This window comes from Hetaerina americana, unplaced genomic scaffold, assembly GCF_022747635.1.
Source record: "Hetaerina americana unplaced genomic scaffold, ioHetAmer1.1.p SCAF_70, whole genome shotgun sequence".
NCBI lineage: Eukaryota > Metazoa > Arthropoda > Insecta > Odonata > Calopterygidae > Hetaerina > Hetaerina americana.
Window position 1 is genome coordinate 1,954,325 of NW_027287317.1, and position 15,654 is coordinate 1,969,978.

The 15,654-nt window shown below is 38.5% G+C and overlaps 1 protein-coding gene across 1 annotated transcript; it reads left to right on the forward strand.

The window, feature by feature from the left end:
* Nucleotides 1-58: 58 nt before the first annotated feature.
* On the forward strand, nt 59-12,630 carry LOC139697236 (glutamate--cysteine ligase regulatory subunit-like). Its single transcript, XM_071595908.1, has 4 exons — nt 59-79; nt 9,115-9,308; nt 11,657-11,768; nt 12,401-12,630. Exons 2-4 carry the CDS (start codon nt 9,204-9,206, stop codon nt 12,556-12,558), a joined length of 375 nt encoding a protein of 124 aa, XP_071452009.1. The 5' UTR covers nt 59-79; nt 9,115-9,203; the 3' UTR covers nt 12,559-12,630.
* The last annotated feature ends 3,024 nt before the right edge of the window (nt 12,631-15,654 follow it).

Genomic DNA, 15,654 nt, shown 5'->3' on the forward strand with positions numbered 1-15,654 from the left:
CTCCGATGATGGTGAGAAGTCTTGAAATGGAAGAAACGCAAGTTCTCCATATGTCGAGATAAGCCAAACGATAATTCAGGTAGTCTCCGAATTTTGCGAAATAATTGCCGTTAAAGTGTTTACGGTGCCTTTGAGATTGGCATTGACTATGTTGATAATGGTACACTTGTGATTCCACTCTGATGGCCCTACGGAGTCATCGTAAACAAGTTATTACCCCCAAAACTGAGCAAGGGTGTACTATGTGGCTATATTAAGGGATGGGAAATCGTGATTCGCAAAATGTGCTGAGTGATATCTCGGTCGCTTTAGTTAATGATAGAAGTTGTAGCTTTAAACTTTCCAATCATAGTGACTTCGTGTTACATATAAAAATTCAATGCATTTGATCCAAAATGAATGTACTTGAACTTTTCCTAATCGACCACCAGGCAAATGTTGTATGTATTTCAGAACATTGGTTGAACCCGAACAAAACTGGAGTAGCCAGCGTCGATGGTTTTAACTTGATCTCATGTTTACGCAGACCCTAGTGTAGTAATAGTGGTTAGCAGATTTTTTTTTAAAAAAGACCTAAAACCCCGAAATATACGTTGTGAAATCTCGAACAGGGGGCTTGATCTTGAGTGAATTAGTCGTTTAGTGATAAAAGGGTTACTATTGTGTGTGTTTACAATTCAACTCTGCGATTTTCTGTCTTCGTTGACCTTTTTCTCTAGAGCTATATGTTTTTGCTAAAAATTCAGTGAAAACCATAATCTGTGGTGTAAACATTGGGTTTGGTTCGTTTTCTACTCGAAGTTATCACTTAATAGATGAATTTTAAATTTTCCCCTTCCTTAGATGAACCTACAAGAGTAACTAGTTCCTCCTCAATCATAGAAAACATTTTCTCCAACATTGTATATGTTGATTCTAAATTTGGATGTGTACTTCTCAGACCATAAAGCTTGGTTATTGAAGTTTTCTATCAATGCTGGCTTCAGCATTTTTCATGGTGGGATCAACACAAGCGTTTGTACTCATTATCAGCTCAGTTTCATTTTCAAATATTACTCCAAGATTAATTTTGGGATTGTGTCTTTATGAACCAAGAATTCATCTCTAAAGTCAACTTCCATGAAATTTTCTGGCATTGTGTCGATGTATACTTCCCACTGATGCCTGTAAAAACTCCAGTCCCCCAGAAATCAAACTGCAAATGGATAACTCAATAAATTGTGGCTTCTCCTGCCAATCGAAAAAAAACTTTAATAATCTGAAATAAAATGACTCTGCACCACTGAGATCTTATAATAAGTCCATCAGAAAGGAATACAATTATTTGGTGATGCAGGCTAAAGGGAACTATAACATGTACGTCATTAATTTCTCCAAAAATCCTTGTAAATCTCCTTGGAATCTTATTAATAATGCTACCTCAAAATTTCAATTGTTCAGTAGGGCTGCTTTATATCATAATAATGCTCTTGTTACCAACCAATATGATATTCCCAATCTACTGAATGAAAATGGTCTCAATTTGATAACTGGAATGCTAAAAAGCAAAATTCATCAACTAGGGCCTGATGATCTATCAAAGGGTATGCTTCTCAATGCGAAAACTAGCTTCCTTCATCATGAAGATGACCGAGAAATTGATTGTAATTAAGAAAATAAGCGAGAAGCACTCAGCTTGCAATGGTGATATACCATAAACTCTACTCAAAGGCATTGGTAATTCGTCAATGATCCATGTTATAACACATTAAGTTAATGAATCTGTCTTCAGGCACCTTTTTAAATAGATTATAAGTAGCTGAAGTATTCCCAGTATTCGAAGAAGGTAACCCACCAAACATGGATAATAATAGACCTAATAAATGAAAAAGAAAAACTTTGTTCCAATCCACCACTTTATTTCAGGTACGACTAGTTTCGACGCTACGGCGTCATCCTCAGGTACAAAATTTAAAGTCACAATCATTGTATATATACCCTCTTCAAGAAAGGGTGGGGGAGGTGTGGGAAGAGGGGGCGGGGAGGGGAGTATGGGGGTAGGTACGAAGGAATGTGGGAGAGGGTAGGAAAAACCAGGAAAAGCGTTAGTGAGTGGGGGGGATTGGAAGGTGGGTTAAGAAAGGGGCGCTCACTAACGCTTTTCCTGGTTTTTCCTACTCTCTCCCACATTCCTTCGTACCTACCCCCGTACTCCCCTCCCCGCCCCCTCTTCCCACAACTCCCCCACCCTTTCTTGAAGAGGGTATATATACAATGATTGTGACTCTAAACTTTGTACCTGAGGATGACGCCGTAGCGTCGAAACTAGTCGTACCTGAAATAAAGTGGTGGATTGGAACAAAGTTTTTCTTTTTCATTTATTAAAATGAACTTCCACAAAGTTGAGGCTGAAACTATTGAGAATAATAGACCTATTTCAATACTGTTTTCTCCATGATTCTGGAACAAGTTATGTACAATAGATTGTTATACTTCTTAAGTAAACTCTTTGGGTATTAATTATTCTTTATGACTATCGATTTGGCTTCATGTAGAATAAATTAACCGAAACTGATGTATAAATTCATTCATGATATCTCTACTTGAACTTGATTAAAGGAATAATGTATTTGATGTTTTCTATGACTTTAAAAAGGCTTTTGGTTCAGTTCATCATGCAGCACTACTGTGGAAAATGTAATCTCTGGGATTGCTAACCAATGGATGAAATCTTTTTTGACAGGAAGATCACAAACAGTTAAATTGCATTCAGCTGAATAAAAATCATTAGCAATCTCTAATCGTGTGATGATTGAGAGTATCATATCAAGGATCTAATCTGGGTCCCATACTTAACCTGCTTTACATAAATAACCTCCTAAATTATTTTATTAATTGGTTGTTTTATATTTATGCAGGTGATACAACTCACCTAAGCTCCTCCTAGAACGTATATGCAATTCAAAATAACATTGACTGTTTGATTAAATGGTGTGAAGGTAATTTGGTATTTATGAAAAATGAGAAAACTGCATTTATCCAATTTAATACGATCAAAGAAAAATTATAGCCTCCCCCATTTTGAGGATTAATGGGTCCTCTCCGGAGTCTTCCACTGTGACAAAATTCTTTGGGATACATGAGACTATCTCTGGAGACTCGTATTGATATAATTAACTCACAAATTTTTAGGTTGTTACTCCTGAGGAAAATTGTGAACCCGGTTGATGAAGGTATAGCTCTCAGTTTATTATACATTCATTCATAAACAACAAACGCAGTAATCAACCCGAAGGTTGCTTTGGTAGGTAATGGTTGTTCATCCAGTACTAAGCCCGACGACATGTAAAATTCACACATCAGGATAAGGGGGCCAGTTCCTTTCCCTGTGCCAGCTATGGTTTCCCAGGAAGATCTGGTACCTGAGAAATCACACAGCTTGGGTGGAGCTGAGGGTGCCTGGACAGGCTCGCCCAGGAATCGAACCCGGTTCCTCCAGTCAATAGTCCAACGCTCTACCCCGACCCTTTGCAGTCATTCATAATAAACTGAAAAATGGAACTGTCATGTGCGGGCACTCATGTCATTCCATGCACCACTTGAGGTTGCCAAAATGGGTATTGAGAATCTTCGTTAAAGGGCATGTAGTTTTAGACTGTACTTTAAAAATGTAAACTATTCCCTGTATGTATATTTTCATTGCGATAATTATTTTACAGTGAAGCACAGCCATGTTCAATTTGAAAACTGATAATGATGTACATAAGCAGAGCACAAGAAGGTGTATTGTCGTGAAGATAACTACTCTGCTATGTTTGCTAGAAACGCTTATGCCGGTGTCCAATTCCTGAAAATTAAGGGAATTAGAAAATGTGTTATAATTTAAATCTAAACTTTATCAGTTACTGTGCAAACATCAATTCTATGCTGTGGATCAATTTATGTCTCTCTCTGTTGATAAATAATTTTATCCATATATGCACTGAATCTGCTCCTGTTTACTGTAATTGAAGAGGACCAGAGTATCTCTGATACAGAGGTCTTCGCAAGCGAGTGGAAGAGGAAACATCGCTTCAAGCGATAACCTCAATAGAGTTGGTCATCTCCCTTTTTATTCAACTTATTTATTCATTTTAATTTAGAACTTTAAATGGGTTCCATATTGCAGTGGAACTGCAATGGTTTTTATCGGCACAAGGAGGAGCTGGCCATTTTAATCCAAGATTTTAAACCCTCTTGTATTCGTCTCCAAGAGACCCATTTTAAGGCTGAAGATAAGGGTATTCTGAAGGGGTTCACTGTTTTTAGAATGGATGACCTAAGTGGCCAATGAGCCCAAGGGGGAGTAGCAGTTGCGGCCTGTGAGGCCCTTTACACCTCCCGAGTCCAACTGAACTCTCCATTCCAAGCCGTCGCTGTCACGGTGCACACCCCTGAGAGGATGACGTTATGTAACGTGTATCTCCCAGAGGGTGCACCGGTGACCCGCCTGAACCTTGAAGCCCTTGTCCGCCAGCTTCCTCAGCCGTTCATTTTGATGGGAGATTTTAATGCCCATGATCCTCTCTGGGGAGGGCCAGAAACCCGAAGTAATAGGAGAGGTCGAATCTTATCCAACTTGATTGAGGATTTTAACCTGTTTTTATTAAATAGCGGCGAAAAAACCCGCTTTAACAGCTTCAATGGGGAATTCTCAGCAATAGATCTTCGTTTATGCTCGAGAAGTCTAGCCCCAAAGCTGAAAATGTCCACCCACAACGATCTCTGTGGGAGTGACCATTTTCCTCTTCTACTCGTTAAAGAAGACTCTTCGCCCACCATTTCAAAACCTCCGGAAAAGTGGCGTATTAACCGTGCGGACTGGCCACTTTTCAAGCGTACGTTTACATATAAACATGACGCAAGTTTCGACGCGTTGCACAACGTCGATAAACTAAGTTCAACGCTCTTGGCGGCAGCTACCAAAAGTATCGCTCGTACGTCCGGGAATCTTAATCGAGCTCCTGTCCCTTGGTGGAACGGGGAATGCAACAGGGCGATCCGGGCGAGGAAAAAAGCGTTGACTATTTTTAAAAAATATCCCACGGCAACTAATCTGGCATCGTACCGCCGCCTGAGAGCGCGAGCTCGAAGGGCCGTCAAGGAGGCCAAGAGGGCTTCCTGGATAGAATTCGTCTCTACCATCAACCATCGCACGCCACTTGGTCAGGTATTGGACAAAGTTAAGAAAATCTCCGGGTCCAAGGGCTCATTTGTCATCTCGCCATTGCTTGTTGCTGGCCGGGTGGTTAATTCACCTGCCGAAATAAGCAACATATTTGCCAGTCAGTTCGCGGCCAATAGCAGTGACGAGGGCTATGCCGCGGACTTTGCGAACATGAAGAGGCGATGCGAGAGAGTCCCTCTCAATTTTGGTGCAGGTCCTACATCTGAATATTACAATGAGCCTTTCACGCCCTGGGAGCTTAAATCCGCCATCGAAGACTCCCATAACACCTCGCCAGGGGCGGACGAAATCCACAACGCATTTCTCCGGAACATTCCGGAAACTGCGATTGGGGAGGTCCTAAATACCCTCAACCAACTTTGGAACGAGGGCAGTTTTCCAAATGCCTGGCGAGAGTCCATCGTGATACCAATCCCAAAACAGGGCAAGGACAAAAATGACCCAAATAACTACCGTCCCATATCTCTCACCAGCTGCCTGTGCAAGGTGATGGAACGGATGGTAAACCACCGTCTCATGTGGTGCTTGGAGAGTAGACACCTGCTCTCCGACGTTCAGTGTTGCTTTCGGCGTGGCAGGTCCACGACAGACCATCTGGTGCGCACTGAGAACTTCATCCAGGAAGCCTTTCTCCAACGTCAACACGTCATAGCAGTCTTCTTCGACCTGGAGAAGGCCTATGAGTGTGTGTGGCGATGGAGAATCCTCAACACGTTGCGCAAGTGGGGATTTAGAGGCAACATGGCCCTATTTATCAGAAATTTTTTAACCAACCGCCTTTTTAAAGTAAGGACTGGGAAGCACTTATCCCGATCTTTTACACAGGAGAACGGGTTACCCCAGGGTTCAGTACTGAGCGTGACGTTATTTGCCATAGCCATCAACGACATGGTGGAATGCATCAATGTCCCGGTGATGGCATCGCTCTATGTGGATGACCTAGCCATATTTTGCCGGTCGACACGACTGCCAAACGCTTCCAGGCAAGCCCAGGTGACTCTAAACAAACTGGGAGAGTGGTCGCGAAAGAACGGATTTCGTTTCTCCATGGAGAAAACGAAATGCGTGCACTTTCACCGTCTTTGCGGTTACCACGTTACGCCGACCCTAACCCTGTTGGGTAGTATTCTCCCATTTGTGGAGTCTGGCCGCTTTCTCGGCATGATCCTGGACCAAAAGCTGAACTGGCGGGAGCATATCCACGTGTTACGTGAGAGGTGTCGCCAAACCCTCAATGTTTTAAAGTTTTTAACTCACTCCTTATGGGGAGCAGACCGCACCACCATGCTTTTATTGTACAGAGGCTTGGTGCGATCCAAACTGGACTATGGTTCCATAGTGTATTCCTCAGGACGAGAGTCTTACTTGAAACCAGTTACATGTGTCCACAATGCTGGGATACGGTTGGCCACCGGGGCATTTAGAACAAGCCCAGTCCCAAGCTTACTTGCAGACGCAGGGGAGCCTCCGTTGGAAACCCGCAGGATGATTTTAATGGGCAACTATGCCTGTAAAATTTTATCAGAGACAAACCACCCTTGTTTTAACATAGTTTTTAACCAACGGTTTTTAGACTTATTTAACAGGCGGAGAAGGGCAACTAGGCCTTTTGCCGTTCGTTTTAATGATTTTATTAATGAGGTAAATTTTACATTTCCTCAAATATGCCCCATCTCCTATGCTAAGTATCCGCCTTGGTTACCGCCAATGCCGGATATTAAATTCATTGCCAATGCACGCCGCAAAGCCAAGACGACGGATTCCAAATACCAGCAGCTCTTCAGTGCCGTCCTCGGCTCACTTTCTGACTTTTTCCCAGTCTACACCGACAGGTCAAAGTCAGAATCTGCATGCGCCTATGCGGTCGTGTCCCACTACCATGGAGTCGTGAGGAAAAAACTACACACTTCTTGCAGCATTTTCACAGCCGAGCTGTCGGCCATAAGGACGGCCCTAGGAGAAATAAAAGAAAGCAATGGCTCTTTCCTCATCTGCACAGACTCTTTGAGCGCCCTAAAATTTATATCGGTCTTTGCACCTGTGCACCTGATAGTCCAGGAGATCCATTATACCCTGTTGTCCCTTCAGAGAAAGGGGAACAGGGTCTCCTTTATATGGACTCCTGGTCACGTTGGCATTAGAGGTAACGAAAAAGCTGACCAGGCAGTGAAGGATGCCCTTCGAAAACCCGAGACCGACTCCACCTTGGTTCCAATGGAGGACGTAAAGGCTGCCTTGCGGAACTCGGTCCTGCATCAGTGGAAGGAGGCTTGGCAGTCTCTGCAAAATAATAAACTCAAGGCAATAAAACCGGTCGTTTCATCATGGTCCTCTTCCATCGGGAAAACTCGGAGGGAAGAGGTCATGATTACGCACCTGAGAATAGGGCACTCTGCCCTCACTCATTCGTACCTCTTTGCGGAGGTAAAAGAACAGCCCCGCTGCAATGAGTGTCTCCAACCCCTGACAATAAAACATATCCTGACAGAATGTAGAACATACCAAAGGACCAGAGACATGTTTAATATAAGGGGAGACTTATGTTATATTTTAGGGATGACTCTGGGTTCATAAATCGAGTCTTAAATTTTTTAAGGGCAACTGGTTTAATGAGGCAGATATAGTTTTTGATCTCATAATTTTAATGCCTTTTGATTTTAACAATTATTTATTTATTTATATATTTAATCGTATTTATTTATTCCTAATTAAAAAGGAATTTTAGTTTTAATTTTAATGAGTGGTGCAAAATGACCTTAGCTGTCGACGCACCCTAAAACTCTCAAAACTACTACTACTACTGTTTACTGTTTTCTTTTTTATTTGTCACTATCATTTGTATTCAAACTGTAATTACATTTGTATTTATGTCTGTCTGGAGTATTTGAAAGCAATGAGATGTGTTCCATACATGTCTTTAAGGAACCAATAAACATAAGTTTATAAGTTCATGTGCTTAACATATGCACTTTGAAAAATATATGCTATGGAATGGGAATGTTTCTTACATTTGATAGCCCATAAGAGGAAACAATTTTGGTGCTTATGATCACATGCTTGATGAAGGAAAGTATCCCCTCATTAATTAATCTTACACTGCAGGTCCTTCTGCTCATAAAATAGGAACTCTTAAGTCATCATATCCATTGAGCATATTTGCTGTTCTATTCTGAGTACTTATAATTCCAAAGAATTTATGCCATGTTTTTAATTTTAAAATTGTTAAAATTTCATATTGATCTTAATTATAATAATTTTTTCCATGCCTATAGAGATTCAAATGTAAGTAGTGCATCTTAATTTGCAGTCATCAAATTCCTGTGTCATTACAGAAACTTCAGAGAGTGTTTAAGAAAGTTGGGGGTCAAAGAAATCCTGGAGTGATTAAGTTAATCAACTGTGCAAATGAATTTTTTGAAGGATTGAAGAAACAGAGTTTAATGCTACGAAGCACCTTTAATTTAGCCTTATGCAATTGTACTCTACGGTTTTTAAACCTTTTATAAAGTTATTTCCAACTTCAAGGTTTTGTCTTTATTAGTGGGTCGTGGTAGTCCAGGGGGTAGAGCGTTGGACTGCTGACCAGAGGGTCCCGGGTTCGATTCCCGGGCAAGGCACTCTGGGCACCTTCAGCTCCACCCAAGCTAAAGTGATTTTTCGGGTACCAGGTGTTCCTGGGAAACCATAACCAGCACAGGGAAAGGAACTGGCCCCCCTACCCTGATGTGTGAATTTGAACACGCCGTATAGGGCTTAGTACTGGGTGATCTCTACCATCACCTACTAAACCGACCTTCGGGTTGATTACTGTTTTTTTATGTCTTTATTTCTCAGATATAAAGATTTTTCATTCTATGTGAGTAAATTGGACATGGTGGCACTATTTTGGTTCTATTTTCTACTTACAGCTCTAAAGTCAGCGGGTACACCTGTGCTGGAGTATGTTATTTTTTCACTGCATCCAGAAATACCTATAAGACTTATTGACCTTCAAGAAATGTATATTGTGCTGGAGGCATTGGTTGAAAAACGTATTATTAGGAATATAATACTCAGTGAAATCATGGACGAATATTTTATTGGATTGTACAACTGGGCAAAGGTAAGTCTTAGGGTGTTGTATGCAGGAATTCAATTATCTATTTAGTGTTTTCAAAGGCAGTTTGTAGGTAATGACTCTCATGAAGTACACATTGTTGAACATTTCATTTCAGGTCTTTGAGTATGAGTGAGTACAAGGGAATCAAATTTCCAAAGTTAATACCTTATTATTTGATATTCTTCCTGTTAAGATAGATTATAGATCGAACCAGCCTACACAATGATAGATCAATACATTTCCATTCCTCATCTACAAAACAGAACCCATTTAACAGTGCAAAAAGTATATCTTCAATTCCTTGTTCTTCCACCGTCCAATCTATTGCAACATGGCCATCCTGTTTCTACTTGTCCCTTGTTTGTCTGAAGTTCTCCACTTTAATATACCATTATCCATCAAAATGATCCGTTTTTTCTGCCTCGTATAGATTTATTCCACAAATCCCTACCAAGTATAGCACTTCCTGTTTATTATTCTATATGTCCATGTTACCTTTTCCATCCTGCTCCACACCCAAACCTCATAAGTCTCCAATCTATGTGTATTGCCTTGTTTCAACAACCATGTTCCTACACCATATAACACAACACACCACATCAATGCTTAAATGAGTTTGTCCTTAACAATCTTATAATGCAAGTCATTAATTCCTTCCTCCCTATGAATGCATCAGGACTACTGGAATTTCACTATTGCAGCTTTCAAATCTTATGTTTGATGTGATAGGTTAGAGTGTATTTTATTATATTTTTTTCTGTTTCCTGGCTTCATAATTATCAGGATATTGCTAACCTTTAACCGAGGAGGTGGTAGCATAACCTTGTCATTATTCCAAAAAATAATCGGGATAAAAACTGAATTTTTATGACATTCTAGAAACTTCTCTGTATAGTCGCCATCTAGAGTTATACATTTCTCCCAGTGTTTTTTTAACTTTCAGAGGCCATCACTGTTGAACTCAGTAGATAGCATTGCCCCTTTGATGTATCTATTTGGCTAATCTGTGCTCTATTGAAGATCTTCATTACTCAAAATTACCCGAACTTCAATTAATTTTCAACAGTTGCTGATCCTTTTGTCTTGCACTCATGCTAAATGTGTTTGATGGTTCATGTAAAGCTACATTTTCCTTGGTTTCAGAAGGATATTGGCAGGTTTTTGATGTGGAAAGCTTCAAATGTCCAATGAACTGGGTTAAACACCTTAAATCTATCAGGGAATCTACCGTAATATTTGCAATTCTTTTAACATGCACTTTTATCATGCATGCATTGATATATGAAAAATATTGTTCAAATGTCATTAAGTTTAGGATTTGTCGGGTTTAAAACATGTGCACAATGATGTGGTTTCATACATGACACATGAAATGGCAACTGAAAATAAGATTGAAGGCTTAATAAAAAGCATGACCAACTTCCCATCTAAGACTCACTTTCATTGATCAGGTCTCTGAATATCCGCATCCAGCATAATTTTTCCCTAAGAGGATGAGAAAGAAATGTAGTTTTTGACCATAAAACAAAATCGGACCCAGGCAAATTGAAGACTGATCTCTGATTTTCCCTGTGGCAATAACTTAAAAAAATGTTAAATTGTTAAAGCTGAAAGTCTCCAGGTATGTTCTCACCAAACTTTGCAGCAACATTACTTTTTTTGCAAAGGCGTTTTTGACTAGTGAGTGTAAAAACATGTTTGTGGGATGAATTGGCAAATGAAGCATGTTCAATTGTACCTAAGAGAACTCAAAAATTTCCTTGAAAAAAAATGACGGAATGGGATATATCTCTATTTAATATAAGCATGTGAGGAATATTCTATCTAAAATTAAATCTCTTAGACTTTGCTGTTGAAATAGACCGATTTGCCATCAATATATTAGGTGTTTTATCCAACATACAATATTTACAGAAATGTAGGTTATTGATGAAAACAGTAATTTAAAATTAGGCTTCCTTGACTCCATTAGGCTCTATAATCTTCAAACAAATCACTGGGTTAGGGAAGGAAAATTTCTATAATATCTTCCCTCAAAATAAAATTGTTTTGGTGGTAGGGAATAAGTCCACTGATAAAGCCTAAAACCTGGTACATATTGACATTTCCTTCTGTTTTGTCATGTTATAATGGTTCTAGTTAAATACTCTCTGTGTTTAGAGGTAGCATGGCAGAATACTGTTTCATATGCATATATTTAACAATTATATCAGTGTTCACCTTGCAGTTAGGTGGAATTTAACGAGTGAAATAAATTTTGGTCCATGATAATTGAGGTGAATTTTTATATTGATATTCTTGAACATTATATTGCTATTCTTTTGATTAATAGTTCTTTTTGTTCACATTAGGTGAAACCGGGACTCCAGGTTTTCTGGAGTGAAGGTACTGTACTACCACCTACCCTAGACAATTTCATCAAGGAAAACTCTGTGAAGGTCTTAACTCACAGGGACCCTAAAGGTTAGTACCATTGCTGTAAATAATCATTCCTGTTTGAGTAATAAATTGAATAACAATATTTATCTCCATACTTTCATTGTGATCTATCATATATGAAGTCCATTTTTTACTGGTCGGTACGTTAGATATTTGTTTTGAAAAAATTTTTCAATTCCTAATAAATTTTAGTGTTGGAAAGCGTCCTTTTTTTGATAACAATTACCTTCATGCTAGGAAACACATTTCAAATAATCTGATGTAGTACCCTGAACATGTTAAGAAGACTTCACGATAAGCCAACTCGTTCGTTAGTTTATCCCACTTTATTGATATAATGATATTGTTTTTAAGATCTATCACTGTTAAAAACTATTTGTGATTCCATCCAGACTGTCCCATTATTAATTATACCATATTCACTTCTATACATTCCATCATGGAACTTTTTAAATGATATTTAAATAAACCACAATTTTTAAATATATTCCTTAATATTTCTAAGGGTTTAATTAAAACCTCTGAATTCGGTTAATTTTTCCTAAAGAAAGAGATGCAGAAAATGATCTCATGAAATATGGATGCATCAAGGTATGTAATAATTATAAATGGAAAATCAACCTAAAAAAGAAATCATCACTGTTATCTTATTTCAGCTATATTACCTCACTATGTTCTGGACATAACACTAATGGATATCAACCATCCCTTTGGTCTGAACTACAGCATTCAGTGGTTGTCCAGGATAGAGGTGCTTCAAGTGAATAATGGAGAAGTGAAAAGAAAAGGTTGCAATCTAAAATTTGCTTATTAGATTGAGACAGCTTATGTATTTAACAATTGAAATTGTTTGCCATTGTTGGTGTTCAAGCATGGTGCTTTTGCATTGATTCATGTATTTTATAATAAATTGATTTTGTGAATGACTTGTTTTTTCACTGAACTTGGAGGATAACTAAGTTCCAAATAAATCTAACCAAAAATAATTGGACAGATCCATTGCTATTAATGTATTGCCAGGCATTTTGTCACTTTTATTCCATGTACAGTCTGACAACCTTATACATTTCACCAAATTTATTTCGGGAGTCATGGGAATCAATTAGTTTTACTTTGCTCTGAACATAACATGTTCTTTTTTTTCACCGCACAATTCCATTATCAAGTAGGCCAAAATGTTTCTTTCCCGAGTACTTGAGGACACAAGATTATAATATACCTCTTTGTTTGACTAGAGCAAACTTTTGTCCAAATTCAAAACTCTTTGATGAAAATAAAATAACATTCGAGTCCGTGGACGTAGATAATGCGATAAAGTAAGTTTCAATACTCCTTTCTATTAGGGAGCCTGTCAATGTTATAACTACTGTGCCAAAGCAGTGTAAATAATCCCAGTTGCCAATTGTCAGTTTTGCGCTTTGCCTTGCACCATCATGTTGGGGTCAGAAGTCATTTTCATTCCTCGCAACTTCAAATAATTGGAGAAAAAATTATTTCCCGCAGGTGTTCTCCAATGAATAAATTACGTAGCTAACTCCTAGAGGGTTGTTTCGTAAGTCGCCCGATGTTATTATTCGGACGGCGTCCTAAAATGTCGGTAGTTATTCCGTTGAAGCCGCCGGCATCGACAAACGACATCGGTAAAGACCGATGATATTTCAAATGGCACGGAAATATTAGGGAAGGGCAAAGCTATCTTTTGCTGGTCGAACCAAGCTGATGGAAATTTGAAAAAAGACCACCTTTCCATTAATGCCATTGGTTGAAATCGGCTCAGTGTCGTGGTCCACCTATTGCTCAGCCTTATTAATAGCCATCTGTGAGAGGGTCTCCCAACTAAGAGACGCCAACAGACCTCCTCCCCTCTTAAATGATTAGATTCGTGGGGGGCAGGTAGCGCTTCTAGATCCAAGAACCGATCTTGCTAGCTCCAAAAGTAGTTTAGTAAGACCTTTTCCTGTTGAATATTCCATAATCATCAGCTTCTGGAAGATGTTACGTGTTCAGCTGTTACTCAGGAGGAGGAAAACATTGCAACTTTCCGATGATAGTAAGTTGCGTAATAAGATTCATATCTATCGAACTCACGCGCACATGTTGCCAGTCAATTATGGAATCATTTTTAGCAATAATAATTATCAAAAGTTATTTCAGTTGTAGAATAACTATAGTCATGCGGAAGTCGAATGCATTATTGGTTAATATGGGTAGGGAGTTGCATCCAATTCCATAGAAAGGTAACCTAATTCATAGGATGTTACTACCCTTAGAAACAGTTAGGAATATGTTTATAAATGCTGGTTTATTTAAATATGATTAAAAACTTCCAAGGTGGAATGTATAGAAATGAATATGTCATAATTATCAAAGGGACATTCTGCATGGAATCGCAAATAGTTTTTATCAGTGATAGATCTTAAAATACAATATCATTGTATCATTGAAGTGTGATAAACTAACGACCGAGCTGACTTATCGTGAAGTCTTCATAATATGTTCATGGTACTACCTCTGATCATTTGAAATGTGTTTCCTAGATTGAAGGCAATTGTTATCTAGAAAAAGGATGATATTAAATAGTTAAATAAATTATCAATTCAAAAATTGTGTCGAAAAATGAATATATCCAATATACCTACCAGAATAAATAGACTCCATTTATGATAGGCAACAAAATGGCAGAATGGGAATCACAATTATTATTGATTTTATTACTTAAACACGACCGATTAATAGCAGCAATAGTACTGACATATAGGGTCCCTGTGAGCAAGGAGCTTCACAGATTTTTCGCTAAAATTTTAATACGTATAATAAAAAAATACCTTATGTAAACAAATGGAATTATTAATCAGAGGCCTTTTCATATACCTCCTGGAGATCTTTCTGATCGGTTATTTCCTTTAAAGAATAGAAAGAGAGATGTGCCACTAAGCTGACAATGTCTTGGGTGGTAGTGCAATATTCGGGAGTAATCACTTTTTTAACAACCTCTTTCTGATGCCATCATCTTAAATTGCTTTCATGGTGATTGCTGCAGTCAGTCATTCGTTTCATAAGTAAATGGAAAGAAAGCTTATCCTTCAACTGTTAATTGACCAGATTAATACACATTTCTCGTAAGCGCACAATCCCACTATTCTAATATAATTCTTTTTCTTTCTTGCAGACCCCGTTACCGTTAGAAAGTAAGGAATCATCTTTGAAAGATTTTAGTGCTACATACAAAAAATGTACATTAATTTCGTAAAGATTTTTTGTGAAAATTGCATTCAAATTATAGGTTTTTAAAGTAATAATTTGTGGTGTTTGAATTGAACTTGTACGTGATTTTCCGTTCTATAAATATATAAATGCCAATGCAGATGTTTTTCTTTCCTGCCAGCATCACCTAAATCATTTCCTAAATACCAGGCTTCTTTTGGTAATAAAATATTTATAATTGATAAGATCAATACTATGCGGAAGGCTTCAGAAAATACATAGTGTTTAGTGTAAGTAAATAAGAGCCATGGCGCAGGAAAAAATCTACTGCCATCTGTCAACCTAGACTATAACTACGGCGTCGTTCCATTCGAAAACAACGTCCTCTTTGAGCGGGTTTCCCAAAGAAAACTGATTTAAACACGGGGGATGTTTGGTTGAAGTGATGTTTCCTACAGTTGAAAAACAGCAGGCGCGAAGAAATATGGCCACTGAAAATTATATATCATCTGTATTTGCAGGAGTTCACCCAGTTACTCGTGCACAGCATATTTTATGGTAATCATCTTTATGTAATGGATATATTGTGGTAGGTAATGTAGTCTGATATTAAATTATAAAAAAAAGAAATCTTTGGTGCTATTTTGTTTATTATTATCATTGGCCGTTCATATCCATTTTCCTCTGCATGCATCACTCCTGTCAC